The sequence below is a fragment of the Salmo salar genome, chromosome 24 (genome assembly GCF_965601325.2).
Source record: "Salmo salar chromosome 24, fSalSal1, whole genome shotgun sequence".
Taxonomy (NCBI): domain Eukaryota; kingdom Metazoa; phylum Chordata; class Actinopteri; order Salmoniformes; family Salmonidae; genus Salmo; species Salmo salar.
In genome coordinates this window covers 32,179,498-32,204,249 of record NC_138314.1, presented here as the reverse complement: position 1 = coordinate 32,204,249, position 24,752 = coordinate 32,179,498, and the positions used below count along the sequence as shown (strand labels likewise).

General features: G+C 43.4%; 1 protein-coding gene across 1 annotated transcript; it reads left to right on the top strand.

The window, feature by feature from the left end:
* The first annotated feature begins 2,676 nt into the window (after nucleotides 1-2,676).
* LOC106585663 (unconventional myosin-Ih) lies at nucleotides 2,677-23,411 on the top strand. The gene is made up of 31 exons (XM_082968385.1): nucleotides 2,677-2,817; nucleotides 3,037-3,152; nucleotides 5,029-5,227; nucleotides 9,311-9,391; nucleotides 9,652-9,831; nucleotides 9,919-10,017; nucleotides 10,232-10,345; nucleotides 10,455-10,526; nucleotides 10,711-10,830; nucleotides 10,930-10,997; nucleotides 12,875-12,980; nucleotides 13,204-13,284; nucleotides 13,438-13,529; nucleotides 15,845-15,939; nucleotides 16,068-16,114; nucleotides 16,348-16,428; nucleotides 16,760-16,865; nucleotides 17,048-17,165; nucleotides 17,438-17,551; nucleotides 17,633-17,709; nucleotides 17,791-17,859; nucleotides 20,471-20,555; nucleotides 20,765-20,927; nucleotides 21,039-21,122; nucleotides 21,847-21,940; nucleotides 22,043-22,098; nucleotides 22,245-22,380; nucleotides 22,588-22,658; nucleotides 22,864-22,961; nucleotides 23,138-23,237; nucleotides 23,397-23,411. The coding sequence occupies exons 1-31, from the start codon at nucleotides 2,692-2,694 to the stop codon at nucleotides 23,409-23,411; spliced, it is 3,063 nt and encodes a 1,020-aa protein (XP_082824511.1). The 5' UTR covers nucleotides 2,677-2,691.
* The last annotated feature ends 1,341 nt before the right edge of the window (nucleotides 23,412-24,752 follow it).

Sequence of the window (24,752 nt, the reverse complement as noted above, 5' to 3'; positions counted from 1 at the left end):
ATTGGACAAGTTCAGGTAGTCCATCCCTGTTTCAGTCCATTTTCTTCCTTTTGGTGCCTAATGAATATGACCCATGTTCACTGGGTCTTCCTAGTTAGTTTTCCCCTTCCACATCCATCTCTCACAGGGATGAGATGAGGTCACCACTGTTTCAGGCGATGTTGGTTGACACTCTAGACCAAGATGAAGGGGCATCTCTTAATTAAGACAATTGGTCATTTGATCTGACAATGAGTGGCTGATTGGGTTCCCTACTTAACCCATTGTTTCCACTGTTCTTCATGGGCTTTGTATCTCTGAGTGTTTTAGGTAGACAATATTTCAGTCACTTTTATCTGTTATTCAATATAGCCTAGATGGAAAAAAGGCAGTTGTCCATGGAATTCTGCCGTGTTCAGTAATATGAGCATGTCACCAGTCCACACAGCTGTAGTACAGTAACCTCACAGAGTCAGTGTCTTGTACACAGTTATTGCTTTACTGTGGCCATTCTCCAAGGAACAGAAATTCTGCCTCATCAGGTACAGTAGCTGTATTAACAGTATTATTAATTACTTACTACATATGATTTGTTATGGAGCTGTACAGTATCCACCCCCCTTCCCCCGTCCCCCGTCCCGTCCGTCCGTCTCCGTCCCCGTCCCGTCCCCGTCCGTCCGTCCCCGTCCCGTCCGTCCCCCGTCTCGTCCGTCCCCGTCCCATCCGTCCGTCCCCGTCCCGTCCGTCCCCATCCCATCTGTCCGTCCCCGTCCCGTCCGTCCGTCCCCGTCCGTCCCCGTCCGTCCCCGTCCTGTCCCCGTCCGTCCGTCCGTCCCCGTCCCGTCCGTCCGTCCCCGTCCGTCCGTCCCTAAGCTTTGCACATCATCTGCTTACACTGCCTTGAGAGATGTTTGTTCCCATGAAGGAGGGCAGTGGAATAAAAATACACCGCTACCATCAAGTTGCCAGATTGATTTTGACGTCTCAAATGGTTTCCTTCAATGATATTGTTCACCTGTCTCAATGGCTTAAAGTGGGGGAAGACTGCGGGGAGGTGGTCGGTGAGGGTTATTGGTGGGGACACGGAGTGAGGGGTATTGTTAAGGAGAGGGGTGAGATTTGGGGGGTGGGGGTAGAGGGGGGGTAGGCTGACAGGTGGAAAAAAACCTCTCATCTGACCAGCCCCCCCTCTTTCCATCCATGGTGCCCGGTGTGAGAAGAGTAATGAAGTCCAAATTACAGCACAGGATTGCTTGGAACAAGCCCCTATTGTTCACTCCCAGGGCACATTAAATGAGTGTCATAGCAAACAGCGGGACATAGACCGTTACTGCACTATTTAGTCTGCCCCGTTGTCTCAAGACGGCCCCGTTTCAGAGGGTTCTCAGATCAGACAAATAATGTCCCCTCCCTCCTTCCCTCCCTCATTCTCTCCCTCCTTTGCCCTCACCCTTCCTCTGTCCAACCGCCCCCCGCCCCCTCCCCTTCTCACCCCAAAATAGGGCAAATCTCCTCTATTGTGTTTCAACTGGCCAGTGTGAAATTGACTGTGACATTAAATGTTTTCTAATGAATAATTACTGAATGGATATGCTGGGGGAATATATGTAATGGATTGTAGACTGCATTTTAAAAACCTCCTTTTTGTCTCTGCTCCGTGGTATTTACAGGACAAAAACACTTGGCCTTTCTCAGAAGTAACAAGGGCTATGGAATGGGAGGGGAGTGTGTGGGGGGGTGGGGTTGGGTTGGGTACTAAGGGCTTTGTGTCAATTAGATCCAATGGATTATCTTTTTGAAATGTTTTTTTTACAGACAGAGTTGAGAATCAAAGGAGTTCTGCCTTCTAAAGAAGGAGAAAAAAAGAAAACCTACAAAAGCTGTGAAGAAACCTTTGGTCCAAGTGTTGGTGTTGAGAATGCAAAACAGATTACTGAACATTTTCCCACTCTGCTTTTCTCAAATGTGCCGTTGTTTTCGGGTTCCCGTGTTCCATTTGCACAGGGTGAGGTTGGTGTGTTTGGTTGGTGTGAGCTGTGGTGGCCTATGGGCTGCTGGCCAACACCTCCGTACTATGTGCTCTGTAGCCAACATTAGCTTCTGTCTGTAAACTACCTCGACACAATCAGAGGGCTCTGCTCCAAAGCCCCATGAGAGCCACAGAGCCCTTGTTTCAGTAGAACTAACAGGGACTCCGCTTGTGCTTTTTTTCTGTTCAACCAAAGAGCCTTTTGTAACTTGACTTATACACAATGGAGGAGTTGCTAATTGTTTACGTCGAATGTTGGCTTGAATGTTGGCTTTATGGTTCATATACAAATGGCATACATATGATATAATATTAATCAATATCTTATCTCATGAAACTACACAAATCCTTAGTTTTAGGCAAACAACCAAAACAGAATTCTCATGAGGTGGAGCGGTGTGCTCAGTTGCAGTGAATGTCTAATTAGTGGACCCCCAAAGCCAAAAGTTCTGTGCCTCGTTAAGTCCTCTTATTTATCCATACACTTTTGTTTGGATGCATGTCTGTAAATGTGGAACTATATAAGGACTTCGTAAAACATTCATAAGCAGCTCATAATACCTTTATGAAATGCTCATTTTCTTCAAGTCCTTATGTACAGTAGGTATCCTTCATTTCAAGCATTGCTGCTGTGTGATTGGCTGTAGGGTCATAAGGCACAGGGTGCCCAGGGTCAGCTGGACATGGAGGGGGCTCTGACCGCCCGAGACCGCGTGGGGATCCAGGACTTTGTCCTGTTGGACACCCATACCAGCGAGACTGCTTTCCTAGGCAACCTGAAAAAACGCTTCAGTGAGGATCTCATTTATGTGAGTTCAGAAGTGGCTGACTTAGTACCAACATTATGATATACAGTATGTAGTATCATGTATAATGATGCCATCATTTTAGACCCACTTGCAGACCCTATTTTGGTGCAATAGTTGAAGGGAAAATATATTATGAGCAACTTTCTGGGATTTTTAGCGAATGTTGAAGAACTATCAACTTACAGATATACTGTAAACCTGTTGTTTCTTCCGGTGCAGACCTATATAGGCACTCTGCTAGTGTCTGTGAACCCCTACAAGGAGTTGGATATCTACAGTAAAAAACAGATGGATATATACATGGGCGTCAACTTCTTTGAGCTTCCACCACATATGTGAGTGTGTTACATCATTTTTTGTGCATGTCTATCTGCATGTTGAAATCGTATTGTTTGTCACTCATGAGATCAGATGCCAATCCACGATATTGGCACCACACATGGTACAACGTTTATACAGTGGGGGAAAAAAGTATTTGATCCCCTGCTGATTTTGTACGTTTGCCCACTGACAAAGAAAGGATCAGTCTATCATTTTAATGGTAGGTTTATTTGAACAGTGAGAGACAGAATAACAACAAAAATATCAAGAAAAACGCATGTCAGAAATGTTATAAATTGATTTGCATTTTAATGAGGGAAATAACTATTTGACCCCCTCTCAATCAGAAAGATTTCTGGCTCCCAGGTGTCTTTTATACAGGTAACGAGCTGAGATTAGGAGCACACTCTTAAAGGGAGTGTCCACAGAAAGGGAGTGTCCACCTGTCCACAGAAGCAATCAATCAATCAGATTCCAAACTCTCCACCATGGCCAAGACCAAAGAGCTCTCCAAGGATGTCAGGGACAAGATTGTAGACCTACAAAAGGCTGGAATGGGCTACAAGACCATCGCCAAGCAGCTTGGTGAGAAGGTGACAACATTTGGTGCGATTATTCGCAAATGGAAGAAACACAAAATAACTGTCAATATCCCTCGGCCTGGGGCTCCATGCAAGATCTCACCTCGTGGAGTTGCAATGATCATGAGAACGGTGAGGAATCAGCCCAGAACTACACGGGAGGATCTTGTCAATGATCTCAAGGCAGCTGGGACCATAGTCACCAAGAAAACAATTGGTAACACACTACGCCGTGAAGGACTGACATCCTGCAGCGCCGCGAGGTCCCCCTTCTCAAGAATACATATACATGCCCATCTGAAGTTTGCCAATGAACATCTGAATGACTCAGAGGACAACTGGTGAAAGTGTTGTGGTCAGATGAGACCAAAATGGAGCTCTTTGACATCAACTCAACTCGCCGTGTTTGGAGGAGGAGGAATGCTGCCTATGACCCCAAGAACACCATCTCCACCATCAAACATGGAGGTGGAAACATTATGCTTTGGGGGTGTTTTTCTGCTAAGGGGACAGGACAACTTCACCGCATCAAAGGGACGATGGACGGGGCCATGTACCGTCAAATCTTGGGTGAGAACCTCCTTCCCTCAGCCAGGGCATTGAAAATGGGTCGTGGATGGGTATTCCAGCATGACAATGACCCAAAACACACAGCCAAGGCAACAAAGGAGTGGCTCAAGAAGAAGCACATTAAGGTCCTGGAGTGGCCTAGCCATTCTCTAGACCTTAATCCCATAGAAAATCTGTGGAGGGAGCTGAAGGTTCGAGTTGCCAAACGTCAGCCTCGAAACCTTAATGACTTGGAGAAGATCTGCAAAGAGGAGTGGGACAAAATCCCTCCTGAGATATGTGCAAACCTGGTGGCCAACAACAAGAAACGTCTGACCTTTGTGATTGCCAACAAGGGTTTTGCCACCAAGTACTAAGTAATGTTTTGCAGAGGGGTCAAATACTTATTTCCCTCATTAAAATGCAAATCATTTTATAACATTTTTGACATGTGTTTTTCTGGATTTTTTGTTGTTGTTCTGTCTCTCACTGTTCAAATAAACCTACTATTAAAATTATAGACTGATCATTTCTTTGTAAGTGGGCAAACGTACAAAATCAGCAGGGGGTCAAATACTTTTTTCCCCCATTGTACAACATCGCTGTCTGAGTGCAGGAATAAAGCACAGGAGCAGCACATACCATATATAGGATTTTCTTTAATTATTCTCATTCCTTATTGGCCCAGCATCCATGTAGAAATGATTAATTGTGGAATGCAAAATGTGCATATCACTTGACACAATCAATTTTTCTGAAGTTATGCCCTGGCGGACAACGCTTACCACACCATGATGACTGAGGCCAACAACCACTTCATCCTCATCTCTGGGGAGAGTGGTGCCGGCAAGACAGAGGCTTCCAAGAAGATCCTACAGTACTATGCTGTGAGCTGCCCCAGTACCACCCTACTGGACAGCGTCAGGGACCGGATGCTGGTGTCCAACCCTGTGCTAGAGGTCTGATCGGACTGTTCTTAGCACTCACTATTATCACACATCTGGTCAGATCTGGTCCCAGATCTGTTTCTGCTCTCTCACTATTTGTGCTGTGCTATGTTTATTGTCATCATAGCTGTTAAGTACAAATAGATCTGGGACCAGGCTATCACACATCCTGGATCACATAGTAGGGTCGTTCCACAAAATGAGTCATTTTGATATTTTAAGTAGGAATTGTGCCCCAATATTGGATTTTAAAATCCTGTTATATTAAATGAAGTGCAATTTAAAATAGACCACATGGAAAATGAATTATAAAAAATATCCTATATATGAATAAAGACTTGCTAAAGTACCAAAATTCAGTACTCTCTGTGACTTCTCTGAAGTCCAACCAACATTTCTCCAAGTTTTCACCATCACTGTAAAGCCGTAGTTATTTTGTTGCTTTGGCAAAGTAATTTCTGAGGATAATTATTTATTTAATGTGATTATTGATACATTTTAAGGTAAAACAAAACCTGTCCCTCATTTTAAGGTCAACCCTGTTATGTTAACTGAACTCTCGTTTTAATATGGTGAAACTGTTCCTTTTAAAAAAAATTTAATTGCATAGTGTAAAAGCAGGCGAGCCGGTTCTACTCTTTATGTAAAAGCAGGTGAGCTGGTTCTACTCTTTATGTAATAGCAGGCGAGCCGGTTCTACTCTTTATGTAAAAGCAGGCGAGCTGGTTCTACTCTTTATGTAAAAGCAGGTGAGCTGGTTCTACTCTTTCTGTAACAGCAGGTGAGCTGGTTCTACTCTTTCTGTAACAGCAGGCGAGCTGGTTCTACTCTTTATGTAAAAGCAGGTGAGCTGGTTCTACTCTTTATGTAAAAGCAGGTGAGCTGGTTCTACTCTTTATGTAAAAGCAGGTGAGCTGGTTCTACTCTTTATGTAAAAGCAGGCGAGCTGGTTCTACTCTTTATGTAAAAGCAGGTGAGCTGGTTCTACTCTTTATGTAAAAGCAGTTGAGCTGGTTCTACTCTTTATGTAAAAGCAGGTGAGCTGGTTCTACTCTTTATGTAAAAGCAGGCGAGCTGGTTCTACTCTTTATGTAAAAGCAGGTGAGCTGGTTCTACTCTTTATGTAAAAGCAGGTGAGCTGGTTCTACTCTTTATGTAAAAGCAGGCGAGCTGGTTCTACTCTTTATGTAAAAGCAGGCGAGCTGGTTCTACTCTTTATGTAAAAGCAGGCGAGCTGGTTCTACTCTTTATGTAAAAGCAGGTGAGCTGGTTCTACTCTTTATGTAAAAGCAGGCGAGCTGGTTCTACTCTTTATGTAAAAGCAGGCGAGCTACTTCTACTCTTTATGTAAAAGCAGGCGAGCTGGTTCTACTCTTTACGTAAAAGCAGGCGAGCTGGTTCTACTCTTTATGTAAAAGCAGGCGAGCTGGTTCTACTCTTTATGTAAAAGCAGGCGAGCTGGTTCTACTCTTTATGTAAAAGCAGGTGAGCTGGTTCTACTCTTTATGTAAAAGCAGGTGAGCTGGTTCTACTCTTTATGTAAAAGCAGGCGAGCTGGTTCTACTCTTTATGTAAAAGCAGGTGAGCTGGTTCTACTCTTTATGTAAAAGCAGGTGAGCTGGTTCTACTCTTTATGTAAAAGCAGGCGAGCTGGTTCTACTCTTTATGTAAAAGCAGGCGAGCTGGTTCTACTCTTTATGTAAAAGCAGGCGAGCTGGTTCTACTCTTTATGTAAAAGCAGGTGAGCTGGTTCTACTCTTTATGTAAAAGCAGGCGAGCTGGTTCTACTCTTTATGTAAAAGCAGGCGAGCTACTTCTACTCTTTATGTAAAAGCAGGCGAGCTGGTTCTACTCTTTACGTAAAAGCAGGCGAGCTGGTTCTACTCTTTATGTAAAAGCAGGCGAGCTGGTTCTACTCTTTATGTAAAAGCAGGCGAGCTGGTTCTACTCTTTATGTAAAAGCAGGCGAGCTGGTTCTACTCTTTATGTAAAAGCAGGCGAGCTGGTTCTACTCTTTATGTAAAAGCAGGCGAGCTGGTTCTACTCTTTACGTAAAAGCAGGCGAGCTGGTTCTACTCTTTATGTAAAAGCAGGCGAGCTGGTTCTACTCTTTATGTAAAAGCAGGCGAGCTGGTTCTACTCTTTACGTAAAAGCAGGCGAGCTGGTTCTACTCTTTATGTAAAAGCAGGTGAGCTGGTTCTACTCTTTATGTAAAAGCAGGTGAGCTGGTTCTACTCTTTATGTAAAAGCAGGCGAGCTGGTTCTACTCTTTATGTAAAAGCAGGCGAGCTGGTTCTACTCTTTATGTAAAAGCAGGCGAGCTGGTTCTACTCTTTATGTAAAAGCAGGTGAGCTGGTTCTACTCTTTACGTAAAAGCAGGCGAGCTGGTTCTACTCTTTATGTAAAAGCAGGTGAGCTGGTTCTACTCTTTATGTAAAAGCAGGTGAGCTGGTTCTACTCTTTATGTAAAAGCAGGCGAGCTGGTTCTACTCTTTATGTAAAAGCAGGCGAGCTGGTTCTACTCTTTATGTAAAAGCAGGTGAGCTGGTTCTACTCTTTATGTAAAAGCAGGCGAGCTGGTTCTACTCTTTATGTAAAAGCAGGTGAGCTGGTTCTACTCTTTACGTAAAAGCAGGCGAGCTGGTTCTACTCTTTATGTAAAAGCAGGCGAGCTGGTTCTACTCTTTATGTAAAAGCAGGTGAGCTGGTTCTACTCTTTACGTAAAAGCAGGCGAGCTGGTTCTACTCTTTACGTAAAAGCAGGCGAGCTGGTTCTACTCTTTACGTAAAAGCAGGCGAGCTGGTTCTACTCTTTACGTAAAAGCAGGCGAGCTGGTTCTACTCTTTACGTAAAAGCAGGCGAGCTGGTTCTACTCTTTACGTAAAAGCAGGCGAGCTGGTTCTACTCTTTATGTAAAAGCAGGCGAGCTGGTTCTACTCTTTATGTAAAAGCAGGCGAGCTGGTTCTACTCTTTATGTAAAAGCAGGCGAGCTGGTTCTACTCTTTACGTAAAAGCAGGCGAGCTGGTTCTACTCTTTATGTAAAAGCAGGCGAGCTGGTTCTACTCTTTATGTAAAAGCAGGTGAGCTGGTTCTACTCTTTACGTAAAAGCAGGCGAGCTGGTTCTACTCTTTATGTAAAAGCAGGCGAGCTGGTTCTACTCTTTATGTAAAAGCAGGTGAGCTGGTTCTACTCTTTACGTAAAAGCAGGTGAGCTGGTTCTACTCTTTACGTAAAAGCAGGCGAGCTGGTTCTACTCTTTACGTAAAAGCAGGTGAGCTGGTTCTACTCTTTACGTAAAAGCAGGCGAGCTGGTTCTACTCTTTACGTAAAAGCAGGCGGGCTGGTTCTACTCTTTACGTAAAAGCAGGCGAGCTGGTTCTACTCTTAATGTAAAAGCAGGTGAGCTGGTTCTACTCTTTACGTAAAAGCAGGCGAGCTGGTTCTACTCTTTACGTAAAAGCAGGTGAGCTGGTTCTACTCTTTACGTAAAAGCAGGCGAGCTGGTTCTACTCTTTATGTAAAAGCAGGTGAGCTGGTTCTACTCTTTATGTAAAAGCAGGTGAGCTGGTTCTACTCTTTATGTAAAAGCAGGAGAGCTGGTTCTACTCTTTATGTAAAAGCAGGCGAGCTGGTTCTACTCTTTATGTAAAAGCAGGCGAGCTGGTTCTACTCTTTATGTAAAAGCAGGCGAGCTGATTCTACTCTTTTTGGACATTTTGGGGTGTGGGTCTAGCATAACACGTGTTACCCATACATAGACAGGCTAGAATGTTATTTTAAAAATTTGAATTTTTAGAACCTTGCATTCAATTGCCCCTCCCTGTTGCATACAACAAGCTTCCATTCCCCCTGTCACAAGGGGATTTATGGCTGATTTAAGATGAAATCGTCAACCCTGTTACTTTATTAGGCACTTAATAGGTACTTACTATAGTCTTTTTTTTATAACCTATTTTATTAAGTTGAACATTAATGTTAGATTAAATGAAAAGTGTTTTTTCACCAAGTTACACTACCCAAAAGGGACTCATTTCGTGGAACGACCCAGTAGTAAATCTCTGTGATTGATGCCTCAGTGTTTCCCAACAGGCTTTCGGCAACGCCAAAACACTGAAGAATGACAACTCTAGTCGCTTTGGAAAGTACATGGATATCCAGTTTGACATCCAGGTAAGGAATGATGGAGACTATGGGCTTATGTTCTTATAGTGAGCAGATTACATGAGTATTGGTTTTTCCTTGAAACACTTTTGCTCCACTTGATTTCGATGGAACAAAGCAATTCTATTTCACCCAGGACCCATATTCACAAAGCTTGTCAGTGTAGGAGTTTCCCAGATCACCACTCCACTCTGAGACGATTTGTGAATTCAGGTCCAGGTCTGGTAAGCAGTTCATTGAGGCTAATTGATCACATGTTTACCCTCCAGGGGGATGCGGTGGGGGGCCATATCCTGAGCTACCTGCTGGAGAAGTCCCGAGTGGTCCACCAGAACCACGGAGAGAGGAACTTCCACATCTTCTACCAGCTGGTGGAGGGAGGGGAGGAAGACCTGCTGCATCAGCTAGGCCTCGAGAGCAACTGCCAGCACTACAGCTACTTGGTGCAAGTATGGGCAACCACTGTGGTCCATTGATTGGCTAGCTAGGGCTAGGCTAACTGCCACTCTATAATGACAACTCCCTCTCTCAAACAGGACGAGTGTGCCAATGTGACCTCAATCAATGACAAGAACGACTGGAAGACGGTGAGAAACGCCCTGTCTGTCATCGACTTTGACGAGAGTGATATACAAGTGAGTTGCTGTCATACAGTTTGTGGAAACAACTTTTGTGATGACATTCATTCAAGTGAGCTGTATATCTTATTGAAATATACTGTGCTGTACTAGGCTGCACATACTTTTGCTTTGTGTATATGTGTGTGTGAGGGGAGCTGCTTACACACAGCTGGCCACCATCCTAACCCGATTCCTAATCCTAACCCTCAAATGTCTGCATTCTCTGCAGCACCTATTTGGGATCATAGCAAGCGTCCTCCACTTAGGGAATGTGCAGTTTGAAGCTGACAGCAAAGGTTACGCCACGTTGAACAAGAACACAGAACTCCGCTGGGTGTCAACAGTAAGCCTTGTTATTCCTTGGACACTCCGCAACGACACCATGCCAAAGCCCTGGAGACCACAGTCTGCCTACACATTGCTGACTTTGTGTTGCGTGTGATCATCTGTAGTTGCTGGGGATTAACGTTCAACTACTGCAGGAGGGGCTGACATACAGGAAGATTGAGGCCAAAACAGATGAGGTGAGAGAGTGAGGAGGGGTAATGACTGACTGAATTAATTAATTATTAATTAACTGCACTTACTAGTGGTAAACCCAGTACTCTTTCTCATTCATGATTTCAGCTGTATCAATCAGATGTGAATTTGCATACTCTTGTCAGGTTTGGTATTATGTAAGGTTTTCCTTTTTTAATCACCATCCAGGTGCTCAGCCCGTTCACAGTGGACCATGCCATCTATGCCAGAAATGCCCTGGCCAAAGCCATCTATGGACGCACCTTTACCTGGCTGGTCAACAAGATTAATGATTCCATGGAGAATAAGGTTAGCAGATACTGTAAGTGACAAGCTCATGTCAGGATGAAACAGGAGTCCTGGTGATCTGTGTGACTGACCACTGTTTCCTGAAACCTTTTTCGACAGGAACCGTCAAGGAAGACAGTCATTGGTCTCCTTGACATATATGGCTTTGAGGTTTTCTATGTCAACAGGTAGGTGGAACCAGAGCCATATATTTAGAGTTAGGACATTGAGGTTTCCACATTATGATGCATTTACATGACACAGTACAACCAAAGAATTCCATATGGCAGCCATGTTAGCTCCCCATGGGCAATATGACCAATAGCAGTTTATGGAATATTCTTAATTTTGAACAAAGCTATGTAACTGAACCTCTAGAATTAAAGTAGAATCCAAATACTTGGCATGAATGGATCAATTGAAAGCTCAATGGCATCAACATTGCGTCCGTTTTAAAAGTTGTCCGAACTCTATATATACAGTGCATTCGGTAAGTATTCAGGCCGTTTGACTTTTTCCACATTTTGTTACTTTACAGCCTTATTCTAAAATTGATTAAATATTTTTTTCCCCTCATCAATCTACACACAAACCCCGTAATGACAAAGCAAAAACAGGTTTTTAGACATTTTTGCAAATGAATAAAAAATTTCAAAACAGAAATACCTTATTAACTTAATTATTCAGACGCTTTGATAAGAGACTCAAAATTGAGCTCAGGTGCATCCTGTTTCCATTGATCATCCTTGAGATGTTTCTACAACTTGATTGGAGTCCACCTGTGGTAAATTCAATTGATTGGACATGATTTGGAAAGGCACACACCTGTCTATATAAGATCTCACAGACTTAGACATGCATCCAAACATTTGTCTACATACAGTGCCTTTGTCTTGGCTGTGTGCTTAGGGTCGTTGATCCTTCGCCCCAATCTGAGGTCCTGAGCGCTCTAGAGCAGGTTTTTATCAAGGATCTCTCTGTACTTTGCTCGTTCATCTTTCCCTAGATCCTGATTAGTCTCCCAGTCCCTGCTGCTGAAGAACATCCCCACAGCATGATTCTGCCACCACCATGCTTCACCGTAGGGATGGTGCCAGGTTTCCTCCAGACGTGACGCTTGGCATTCAGGCCAAAGAGTTCAATCTTGGTTTCATTAGACCAGACAATCTTGTTTCTCATGTCATGTGCCTTTTACTGAGGAGTGGCTTCGGTCTGGCAACTCTACCATAAAGGCCTGATTGGTGGAGTGCTGCAGAGATGGTTGTCTTTCTGGAAGGTTCTCCCATCTCCACAGAAGAACTCTAGAGCTCTATCAGAGTGACCATCGGGTTCTTGGTCACCTCCCTGACCAAGGCCCTTCTCCCCCGATTGGCTCAGTTTGGCCGGGCGGTCAGCTCTAGGAAGAGTCTTGGTGGTTCCAAACGTCTTCCATTTAAGAATGATGGAAGGCCACTGTGTTCTTGGGGACCTTAAATGATGCAGAAATGTTTTGGTACTCTTCCCCAGATCTGTGCCTCGACACAATCCTGTCTCGGAGCTCTACGGACAATTCCTTCGACCTCATGGCTTGGTTTTTGCTCTGACATGCACTGTCAACTGTGGGACCTTATATAGACAGGTGTGTGCCTTTCCAAATCATGTCCAATCAATTGAATTTACCACAGGTGGACTCCAATCAAGTTGTAGAAACATCTAAAGGATGATCAATGGAAACAGGATGTACCTGAGCTCAATTTCGAGTCTCTTATCAAAGCGTCTGAATAATTAAGTTAATAAGGTATTTCTGTTTTTTATTTTTAATACATTTGCAAAAATGTCTAAAAACCTGGTTTTGCTTTGTCATTACGGGGTATTTTGTGTAGATTGATGAGATTTATTTTTCTTTAATCCATTTTAGAATAAGTCTGTTACATAACAAAATGTGGAAAAAGGGAATGGGTCTGAATACTTCCCGAATGCACTGTATAGCTCTGGTTGGAACTAGGTTGTGCAGTAAATTGTAGAAAACTGGTGGGCTACATTTTAAGGTGCACATCAATTGTTATCTGTTGTATGTCCATTCCAGTTTTGAGCAGTTCTGTATAAACTACTGCAACGAGAAACTGCAGCAGCTTTTTATCCAGCTGACCTTGAAGTCGGAGCAGGAGGAATACGAGGCAGAGGGCATTGGGGTACACGTCATCTTTCCACCCACTGATATTTATCTATCCTATTCTATCCGGTTCTATTTAGTCAACATGTATAATATGGCATTTGTACCTTGTCATAGTATTACTTTGGTGTTATAGTTACTCTTGCATTCTGCAATGCCTTGTATGTTTATGCTGAGTTTAGCTTAGGTAGTATTCCCGTAACTCACACGTCTTCCCATCACCTATTTCCTTTCATCTTCAGTGGGAGCCTGTCCAGTTCTTCAACAATAAGATTATCTGTGACTTAGTGGAGGAGAAACACAGGGGCATCATTTCAGTACTGGTGAGGACACACAAACGGCACCCTATTCCCTATCTAGTGCCCTACTTTTGATCAGGACTCAACCCATAGAGTAAATTAGTAACATGATGCATCCTATTGCTTTTGGGAAGGACATAGGCTGAAATGAAAGGGATGATCTTGTTGCTTTCTCAGGATGAAGAATGCCTGAGGCCTGGAGAGGCCACTGACTTCACATTTCTGGAGAAGCTTGAGGAGAAAATGGGCAGTCACCCTCATTTCATTACGTGAGTTCAGCTATCTCCCTCGCTCCCCGAACCACAGTCCTGCATATGTACATGTTGACCACACACAACCTTTCTCACGGATATACAACAGCGTTACTTCAACCTCCCTTATCACTTAAGTTCAAATCCCTAACCACCCCCACCTCATGGGCAAAACATTTTGGTGGCTCCCTTCTTGACGGCAGAGAGAAAACATTTCATTTTAAAGTTAATTTCCTGCAATTCCACACACTTTGCCATGGGGTGGATAGAAAATGTTGCTCTTTTAAAGTTTTCTGCAGTTGTCACGTTCGTTGTAAGGATGGGACCAAAACGCAGCGGGAATGTGAATACTCATCTTCTTTATTTAGAAGAAAACCAAAATAAACATTTAATCAAAAACAACAACGAAAAAACAGTCCTGTAAGGCACACAGCTACACACGGAACAACTACCCACAAATCCCAATGAAAAAAACACTGCTATTAAATAGGACCTTCAATTAGAGGCAACGAGGAACAGCTGCCTCCAATTGAAGGTCAACCCAATAAACTAAGCATAGAAATAGAATAACTAGACACAGACATAGAAATAGACTAACATAGAACATTACCCCAAAAAACCCGAAACACACTAATTTTTCCAACAATTGTTTACAGACAGATGATTTCACTTATAATTCACTGTATCACAATTCCAGTGGGTCAGATGTTTACATACACTAAGTTGACTGTGCCTTTAAACAGTTTGGAAAATTCCAGAAAATTATGTCATGGCTTTAGAAGCTTCTGATAGGCTAATTGACATCATTTGAGTCAATTGGAGGTGTACCTGTGGATGTATTTCAAGGCCTACCTTCAAACTCAGTGCCTCTTTGCTTGACATCATGGGAAAATCAAAAGAAATCAGCCAGGACCTCAGAAGAAAAATGGTAGACCTCCACAAGTCTGGTTCATCCTTGGAAGCAATTTCCAAACGCCTGAAGGTACCACGTTCATCTGTACAAACAATATTATGCAAGTATAAACACCATGGAACCACGTAGCCGTCATACCGCTCAGGAAGGAGACGCGTTCTGTCTCCTAGAGATGAACGTACTTTGGTGCGAAAAGTGCAAATCAATCCCAGAACAACAGCAAAGGACCTTGTGAAGATGCTGGAGGAAACGGGTACAAAATTATCTATATCCACAGTACAACGAGTCCTATATCGATATAACCTGAAAGGCTGCTCAGCAAGGAAGAAGCCACTGCTCCAAAACCACCATTAAAAAAGCAAGACTACGGTTTGCAACTGCACATGGGGACAAAGATCGTACTTTTTGGAGAAATGTCCTCTGGTCTGATGAAACAAAAATATAACTGTTTGGCCATAATGACCATCGTTATGTTTGGAGGGAAAAGGGAGAGGCTGCAAGCCGAAGAACACCATCCCAACCGTGAAGCACGGGGGTGGCAGCATCATGTTGTGGGGGTGCTTTGCTGCAGGAGGGACTGGTGCAATTCACAAAATAGATAGCATCATGAGGGAGGAAAATTACGTGGATATATCGAAGCAACAACTCAAGACATCAGTCAGGAAGTTAAAGCTTGGTCGCAAATGGGTCTTCCAAATGGACAATGACCCAAAGGATACTTCCAAAGTTGTGGCAAAATGGCTTAAGGACAACAAACTCAAGGTATTGAAGTGGCCATCACAAAGCCCTGACCTCAATCCCATAGAACATTTGTGGGCAGAACTGAAAAAGCGTGTGCGAGCAAGGAGGCCTGCAAACCTGACTCAGTTACACCAGCTCTGTCAGGAGGAATGGGCCAAAATTCACCCAACTTATTGTGGGAAGCTTGTGGAAGGCTGCCCGAAACGTTTGACCCAAGTTAAACAATTTAAAGTAAATACTAATTGAGTGTATGTAAACTTCTGACTCATTGGGAGTTTGATGAAATAAATAAAAGCTGAAATAAATCACTCTCAACTATTATTCTGACATTTCACATTCTTAAAATAAAGTGGTGATCTAACTGGCCTAAGACAGGGCGTTTTTACGAGGATTGAATGTCAGGAATTGTGAAAAACTGAGTTTAAATGTATTTGGCTAAGGTGTATGTAAACTTCTGACTTCAACTGTATATGCAGTATATTATTTTGGGGGGTCTGGGGCCCCCTAGCTTCCTGGAGCCCTAAGCAACCGTTTGTCACTTATGCCTGAAGCCAGCCCTGGATGGACCTCTTGTCCTATTCCCAACCTGTGAGTCGACACAGTTAGGCTCTGTCTTTAATTGCCTCTCACTCTTCATCCCTCTCCCCCTCTCTCTCTCTCTCTGTCCCATTGACTGCAGGCACAAGTTGTCTGACAAGAAGACACGTAAGACGCTGGATAGGGGCAACTTTCGCCTTCTGCATTACGCTGGGGAGGTCACCTATGGCGTTGTGGGTAAGGGATCCCATGGTCTCAGGCCCAGTGGTGGCATTACCCTGCTCCTCAATGTCTCTACATGTCCTACTAGTAGATTTCACTGCCACTCACCACTCTTTCTCACGTTGTTGTTTGTATCATCCCAGGGTTCATCGACAAAAACAATGACATGTTATACAGAAACATCAAAGATGTAAGTCTGCAGGTTTCTACTGATGGATTATATGAGACAGGGGAGGAAGGAAGGAAGGAGGGGAGGAAGGAAGGAGGGGGATGGGGCAGAGAATGGGACTCTTTTCAATTGGTTCCTTAATTATTTACTCTCCTGTAGAGTTTTGTAAATAATACAAGAGGAGGGGAATGCAGTGAATTTACCCAATTGGTTTTGAGTATCCACTTTGATGCGTGGTGTATGTGTGTACACAGGTGATGCGGCAGTCTAAAAATGCCATAGTCAGAGAGTGCTTTGCTTCCACAGAGTCGGATAGCAGGCGGCGACCAGAGACGGTGAGAGCTCACCAAGTTTTCCCCACTACTTTCCCATCTGTCCCCCTGAAGTCACAATGACATCGTTTTTTTCCTTGTACACTGCCTCAATAGTATAACATATTGTACAGTATAGCTGGATAGGAACACACAGTTTTCAGAATGACGGACAATTGAGAAAAGTAATAGATGTCTCTGTGTTTATATTGGATTATTTATTGTCCCCTTATGCAGCATTTGAACGTCATTTACCTCTGTCACTGGCAGCCTATTGTGGACCATCATCCATGTGTATTTGACAGATAAACTGTTGGGGGACTCTACAACTGATCCCAGGCCTGTTTCTCTGTAGGTTGCTAGCCAGTTTAAGAGCAGTCTGCTGGGACTGACAGACATCCTCATGTCTAAGGAGCCCTGGTATGTGCGCTGCCTCAAATCCAACGAGTCCAAACAGCCAGGTGAGAGACCCTCTGACCTCCACCACGTGCACCATATCATCACCAGCTGGTGGTACTTCCAAACTTCAATCTGTCAACTGTGTTTATGAAGCAATTTCTCCTTCATTCTCTCTCTCTCTTTTTCCCTTTGTCTTTTTCTCCCTCTCTTTTTTTGGGCACACACACAAACACACATGCTACAGGTCGTTTTGACGACGTGCTGGTTCGGCACCAGGTCAAGTACCTGGGGCTGATGGAACACCTTAGGGTCAGACGGGCAGGTTTTGCATACCGACGCCGCTACGAGTTGTTTCTGCAGAGGTAGGCCAACAGATCTTGTTGCTTTAGTAGACCACATTGATTACTTTGTAGAAACAATATTTTCCTTATAACATTAGGCTTCACCGGCGAATGATTCGACCAGAATCTTTGAGAGATTTTGCCTTTACTTGAGCTCTTGATATCAAATAATTAATTCATTTCTTTATTCTGTCCCCTTGGGGAACGTTGTCTTGCATTTCAACACAAACAAGCAAAGGCATTCCAAATACTGTACATCTAGGACAATGAGGTGATGTGTGATCCACCTCCAGATACAAGCCCCTATGCCCAGCCACCTGGCCCCATTGGAGAGGAGTGGCTGCAGAAGGAGTGGAAGTGCTGGTGCAACACCTGGGATACCTACCAGATGAGTACAAAATGGGCAGGTGAGAGCAGTTTGGGCAACTCATTTCTCCTCGACTAGATTGGTTCTTACAAATCTCTGTTACTTTTCCATTTCACTCTAGAACCAAGATATTTATCCGCCACCCCAGGACACTTTTTGCCACAGAAGATGCCTTCGAGGTCTGCAAACATAAACTTGGTAAGGGCATGAAAGCTAAGAGAAATCAAGAGATTTGATTTATTTGCATAGAAATTTCAATATTATTAATGGATATTACAGCATCAAGGATTCAGGCCCAGTACAAGGGATACCGGCAAAAAGGAGAATTCAGAAGACAGAAAGAAGCTGGTAAGTGACAGCAAAGCTACATGGATGTGGTCCTCTGTAGCTCAGTTGGTAGAGCATGGCACTTGCAACACAGGGATAGTGGGTTCGATTTCCAGGACCACTGATACAGTGCCTTCAGAAAGTATTCAGTCCCCTTGACTTTTTCACACATTTTGTTACGTTACAGCCTTATTATAAAATGTATTAAATACATAAAAATCCTCAGCAATCTACACACAAAACCCCATAATGACAAAGCGAAAACAGGTCTTTAGAATTTTCTGTAAATGTATAAAAAAGAATTAACCTTTGCTATGAGACTCGAAATTGAACTCAGGTGCATCTTGTTTCCACTGATCATCCTTGAGATGTTTCTACAACTTGGAGTCCACCTGTGGTAAATTCAATTGATTTAGAAAGGCACACACCTGTCAATATAAGGTCCCACAGGTGACAGTGCATGTCAGAGCAAAAACCAGGCCATGAGGTCGAAGGAATTGTCCGTAGAGCTCCGAGATAGGATTGTGTCAAGGCACAGATCTGGGGAAGAGTACCAAAAAATGTCTGCAGCATTGAAGGTCCCCAAGAACACAGTGGCCTCCATCATTCTTAAATGGAAGAAGTTTGGAACCACCAAGACTCTTCCTAGAGCTGACCGCCTGGCCAAACTGAGCAATCGGGGGAGAAGGGCCTTGGTCAGGGAGGTGACCAAGAACCCGATGGTCACTCTGATAGAGCTCTAGATTTCCTCCGTGGAGATGGGAGAACCTTCCAGAAAGACAACCATCTCTGTAGCACTCCACCAATTAGGCCTTTTAAGGTAGAGTGGCCAGATGGAAGCCACTCCTCAGTAAAAGGCACGACAGCCCGCTTGGAGTTTGCCAAAAGGCACCAAAAGACTCTCAGACCATGACAAGCAAGATTGTCTGGTCTGATGAAACCAAGATTGAACTCTTTGGCCTGAATGACAAGCGTCACATCTGGAGGAAACCTGGCACCATCCCTACGGTGAAGCATGGTGGTGGCAGCATCTTGCTGTAGGGATGTTTTTCAGCGCTAGGGACTGGGAGACTAGTCAGGATCTAGGGAAAGATGAACAGAGCAAAGTATAATCAAGTCAAATCAAATCAAATTGTATTGGTCACATTCACATGGTTAGCAGTGTAGTGGAATGCTTGTGCTTCTAGTTCTGACAATGCAGTAATATCTAGCAAGTAATTTAACGACTTTACAACAACTACCTTATACACACAATTGTAAAGGGATGAATATATATACATATAAATTTATGGATGAGCGATGGCCGTGCGGCATAGGCAAGATACAATAGATGGTATAGAATACAGTACATATGAGATGAGAAATGTTGGATATTTCGACATTATTAAAGTGCCGTTCTTTAAAGTGACCAGTGATACATTTAATAAATGGATTTAATAAAGGTATTAAAGTGGCCAGAGATTTGAGTCTGTATGTTGGCAGCAGCCACTCTGTTAGTGATGGCTGTTTAGCAGTCTGATGGCCTTCAGATAGAAGCTGTTTTTCAGTCTCTCGGTCCCAGCTTTGATTCACCTGTACTGACCTCGCCTTCTGGATGATAGCGGGGTGAACAGGCAGTGGCTCGGGTGGTTGTTGTCCTTGATGATCTTTTTGGCCTTCCTGTGACATCAGGTGCTGTAGGTGTCCTGGAGGGCTGGTAGTTTGCCCCCGGTGATGCGTTGTGCAGACCGCACTACCCTCTGAGTCTTGCGGTTGTGGTCCGAACAGTTGCCGTACCAGGTGGTGATACAGCCCGACAGGATGCTCTCGATTGCGCATCTGTAAAAGTGTGAGGGTTTTAGGTGACAAGACAAATTTCTTCAGCCTCCTGAAGTTCAAGAGGCGCTGTCGCGCCTTCTTCACCACGCCGTCTGTGTGGGTGGACCATTTCAGTTTGTCAGTGATGTGTACCCCAAGGAACTTAACTTTCCACCTTCTCCACTCCACTAGAGAGATCTTTGATGAAAACCTGCTCCAGAGCATTCGGGACCTCAGACTGGGGTAAAGGTTCCCCTTCCAACAAGACAATGACAATGGGAGAAACTCCCCAAATACAGGTGTGCCAAGTTTGTAGCGTCATACCCAAGAAGACTCGATGCTGTAATCGCTGCCAAAGGTGCCTCAACAAAGTACTGAGTAAAGGGTCTGAATACTTATGTAAATGTTATATTTCAGTTTGTTTATTTCTTATAAATTACCTAAAATTTCTTTACCTGTTTTTGCTTTGTCATTCTGGGGTATTGTGTGTAGATTGAGGAAAACGACTATTTAGTAGAATAAAGCTGTAACATAAGAAAATGTGGAAAGTCAAGGGGTCTGAATACTTTCCAAAGGTACTATATGTAGACAAATGTTTGGATGCATGTCTAAGTCGCTTTGGATAAAATCATCTCCTAAATGCATTGATATTTTATATATCATAATGTGTGTAACATGAGAGGATAAACAGTGTCTATTTTTGGAGAGCAGAAACATTGTAGGCAAGTTACAGTATATATTCATGTCACTGGCCATGCAAACATCTACAGACATTCAATAACTTCACATTTTTCTCCATCTTGATTTGATACCTGTTGTGTAATGTGTTCTTTAGCCACCAAGATTGAGACTTGCTGGAGAGGAGTACAAGCCAGGAAAGAGAAAGAGAGGAGACAATGGGCTGTCAAGGTCATCAAGAAGTAAGAGATCACAAGATCACATCTTCAGGCTCTAGCACTGCAATATTGATCCATCAACCGAAATGACATATCAAAAATGTATACTCTGATGTTTATGCCACAAACTACAGATCCATAGTGGATTAAAGCCTATAATGTTCAGCACATTCCCAGAGGGCAGTATTATTATTAATACTGTAGATTACCGATTATTTACTTTTTTATTCCAGGTTTATTAAAGGATACATGACCAGAGGGGAGGCAAAGACTACTGATAACTCTGAATACCTGGCCTTTGTCAGACAGAGCTACCTAAACAGGCTGAAAGACAATCTCCCAAAAACGGTTCTGGATAAAATCAGCTGGCTAACCCCTCCACCTGTATTGACTGAGGTATTTATTCACATTGGAATTCAATTACATTGAATTGAGGACAGCTATTTTGGTGTTAAAGGGGAAGCTCAGTGAAACGTCTGTTGGACTGTTCTTGCTCTTCTTGTACAGGCCTCAGCAATCCTGCGTCAGCTCCACATGCGTCTCATGGTGACGAGGTACGTCAGAGGGATCACTGCACAACAGAAAGCACAGGTAAGGCCAGAATTACTCCACAATTGTCCCTTTTAAATCAGGATTTTATCAGGTTTGAAGGTAAGATCCAGGTGCAGACAGTGTCGAAGTAAAAAAGGTTTATTAAATCGAACACGGGCAGGCAAAGGTACAGGACGGCAGGCAGGCTCAGGGTCAGGCTGAGGTCGGTAAACCAGAGTAGTGGGGCAAAGGTACCGGACGACAGGCAGGCTCAGGGTCAGGCTGAGGTCGGTAAACCAGAGAAGTGGGCAAAGGTACCGGACGACAGGCAGGCTCAGGGTCAGGCAGAGGTCGGAAAACCAGAGTAGTGGGGCAAAGGTACCGGATGGCATGCAGGCTCAGGGCAGGCAGAAAGGTTAAAACTAGAAAACAGGAACTATAGACAATACAGGAGCAAGGGGAAAACCGCTGGTAGGTTTGATGAACAAAACTAACTGGCAACAGACAGAGAAAACAGGTATACATACACAGGGGATAATGGAGAAGGTAGGTGACACCTGGAGAGGGGTGGAGACAATCACAAAGACAGGTGAGACAGATCAGGGTGTGACAGACTTACATCATGGACATAGTAGACAACATACTTTTGTTGTATAACCTACCTTTTTAGTGCCCTGTATAGCCTATGCTGTGTAACATATTTGTGATCACAAAGATCCTGTAAATCAGAATTCTTTAGCTAGTTCTATGTTGGTGATGTTCATTCCTTGTCTCACCCTCCCAGCTTCAACTCAAGGTGATCACCAGTGTTATCTTCAAGGGGAAGAAGGACAGCTACCCTCAGAGTGTCTCCCAACCCTTTGTGGACACCAGGATCAGTCAGTATATAGTAGCAGATATCTGCTAATTACATGTGGTATCTTACTCAAACTCGTATTTTAGGATCAATTGCCACCTTTTGCACTATGTTATATTTTCAGGTGAACAGGACATCAATATGAAGGTCCTGCAGATAATTCGCCATGAACGCATCAAGGTAATCAAGACATTTGCATTGTAGTATGTCCTTAAACTCTCTTATTTTAAAACTCTCACTTTCTCTATCATTTTAAAACCCTTAACACTATCACTTTCTCTCCCTCCCTCTTTCTCTCTCTCCCAATCTCTGTTCTCTCTCTGCAGTATAGCGTACCAGTGGTGAAGTATGACAGGAATGGGTTTAAAGCCCGACCTCGGCAGCTCATCCTCACGCAGACGGCTGCCTATGTGGTGGACGAGGCCAAGATCAAACAGAAAGTGCAGTACACTACTCTAAAAGGTGAGCCTCCAACATGGTATGGATGTGATGCTTGGGGTTTGAACTTGTCTGGTCACTTGCAAAATAGATTTGCATCAAATTTTCACAATGGATTATTAGTTGAAAATTCAAATGAAGTGTAAGTTAGGAAAATACTGGTAATATATATAATATACAGTTTGTTTCAAAGTGTACTGATCTGTGTGAGTGCTGCTTACTCCATTGCAGGTGTGTCTGTCAGTACCTTGAGTGACAGCATCATCATTTTCCATATTGCAAGTGAAGACGTTAAACAGAAGGTAGGAGGACACTGTCGCCACACACTCACGCAGCATAGTATAATAACTCGGTAAAGTGAGTGTAGTGCCTGTTTTTCAAGTGATTCTAACCAGGATATGTTTAGAATGAAATCCATCCTATTACAGTGCACTACAGGCCTTGGAACATGTTGCCCTTTCAGACACACCCCTAATGCTACCCAATGTGTCCTGACCTCATGTTCAGGGGGACCTGGTCATCCAGTGTGACCACCTGTTTGAAGTGTTGACCAAACTCAGTGTGGTTGCCAACAAGCAGAGTGCTATCAACGTGGTCCAGGGCAGGTGAGGCTGTGGCTGACAACAGGATGGATTCTGGAAGTACTAGTCCGATGGATCAAGTAGCCAGATGACTTATGTTTATTTCATTTTTATTTATTTAGCCAGGATAGTCCTCTATGTAACACGTTACAACTGTTTTCCATGGAGTCCTGGATGAATATGAATATGTTGTTTTTTAGCATCTCGTTTCAGATACAGGCGGGGAAAGAGGGCATTGTAGACTTCAGCAGTGGCCAGGAGTCCATGGTGTACAAGGACAAGAATGGACACCTCATGGTGGTGAGTAATGCAATTGCTGCTGCTGAGAGGAGCCTGGTCCCAGACCTGCTTGTGCTGTCTTGCCAACTCATATGGCCATTGCCCACCATCCTTTGCCTCAGATCTGGGATCAGTCTTGTGCACAGTTGGCTAGTATCACATGCTTTGTGCTGACTTTAGCTGCTAGAAGAATAACAAGTCCTGTATTGTCCACACAAAGTGGAATATTTCCTTTGGCTTCCTCGTGGCATTATACACAGAACAAACAAATATTGAAACCACTGTGATCACATTGATATCATACATACTGTATGAACTGTTAAAGGTCCAATGGAGCTGTTTTATCTCAATATCAAATCATTTCTGGGTAACAATTAAGTACCTTACTGTGATTGTTTTAAAAGAATTTTTTTTTAATAAAAAAAAAAAAAATGCTACTTAGCAACAAGCAATTTCTCAAGCAACAATTTTGCTAGGACTGTCTGGGAGTGGTCTGAGTGGGGAGGGGAAAACTGAAAACTAGATGTTATTGGCAGAGATCTTTGGAACTCTTATTGGTCTAACTAATTTAGGTAGGCCAAAACTCCATCCCACCCAAACAGGCTGAAATTTCAGGCAGTCTTTTCAAACAGCTTTTACACTAAAAGGGCATTATCAACATTTCCACAGTATTATTCCAATCTCATAGTGTGGAAGTACATATAAAACACAGGAATATCACATTTTTGACTGCACTGGGTCTTTAACAAATGTTTGGAGTAAGATACAGTGATTGTATGGTGGTCTGACAGGCATGCACTACCTTGTGTTATGGACATAGTCAACCATTAAAAAAAAGAAATGCGGAGTCTGAAACAGAGGGACTACATGGTGTCCAATACAAATCTCATTTTATTGCAAATGGTTTTTAAAATGTTTTCTGTTATGTTCCCTAATGAACTTGACGCAGGTGATCAACACGTGCAGGCTGAACAAATAACATATTTGTCACTCTAGGTATCCACTCGGACCAGGGCTCGGTGACCTGCTCAGTGCCCAGCAGATAGACACACTAAGGAGAGAACGAATAAGGTCTCAGGAGACTGACCAAGCACATAAGAACCTGTGGACAACATCTGGATTAGACCTAGAATTCTGCTCCTGTGTAGCCTGATTCCAGATCTGTTTGTGTTGTGCATATATTTAACTCAATAGCCAGTTGGCAAGACACCACAAACAGATATGGAATCAGTCTGAGTTTTATAGAGATGAACCCCAAAACAGAACTACAGAGGTTGTTTTCAGGAAACCATGAAAGCTACAATCCAATGGCTCAATATACTTAATGACATTCTCTAGGCAGAGGTCATAAGTAAATAAATCCCCCTTATGCGCACCCATCCTGTCTAAGAGAATTGACTGGAGACAAGTGTTCATTTAAGGGACCAAAACAGCACAAACCTATAAGGATCTTTCTTTGTGAATTCAAGGCTAAGGGAGGCATGTGTATGCTGGTTTAGTATTTCAGCTGTAAACAATACATTACTGCATTGTTGA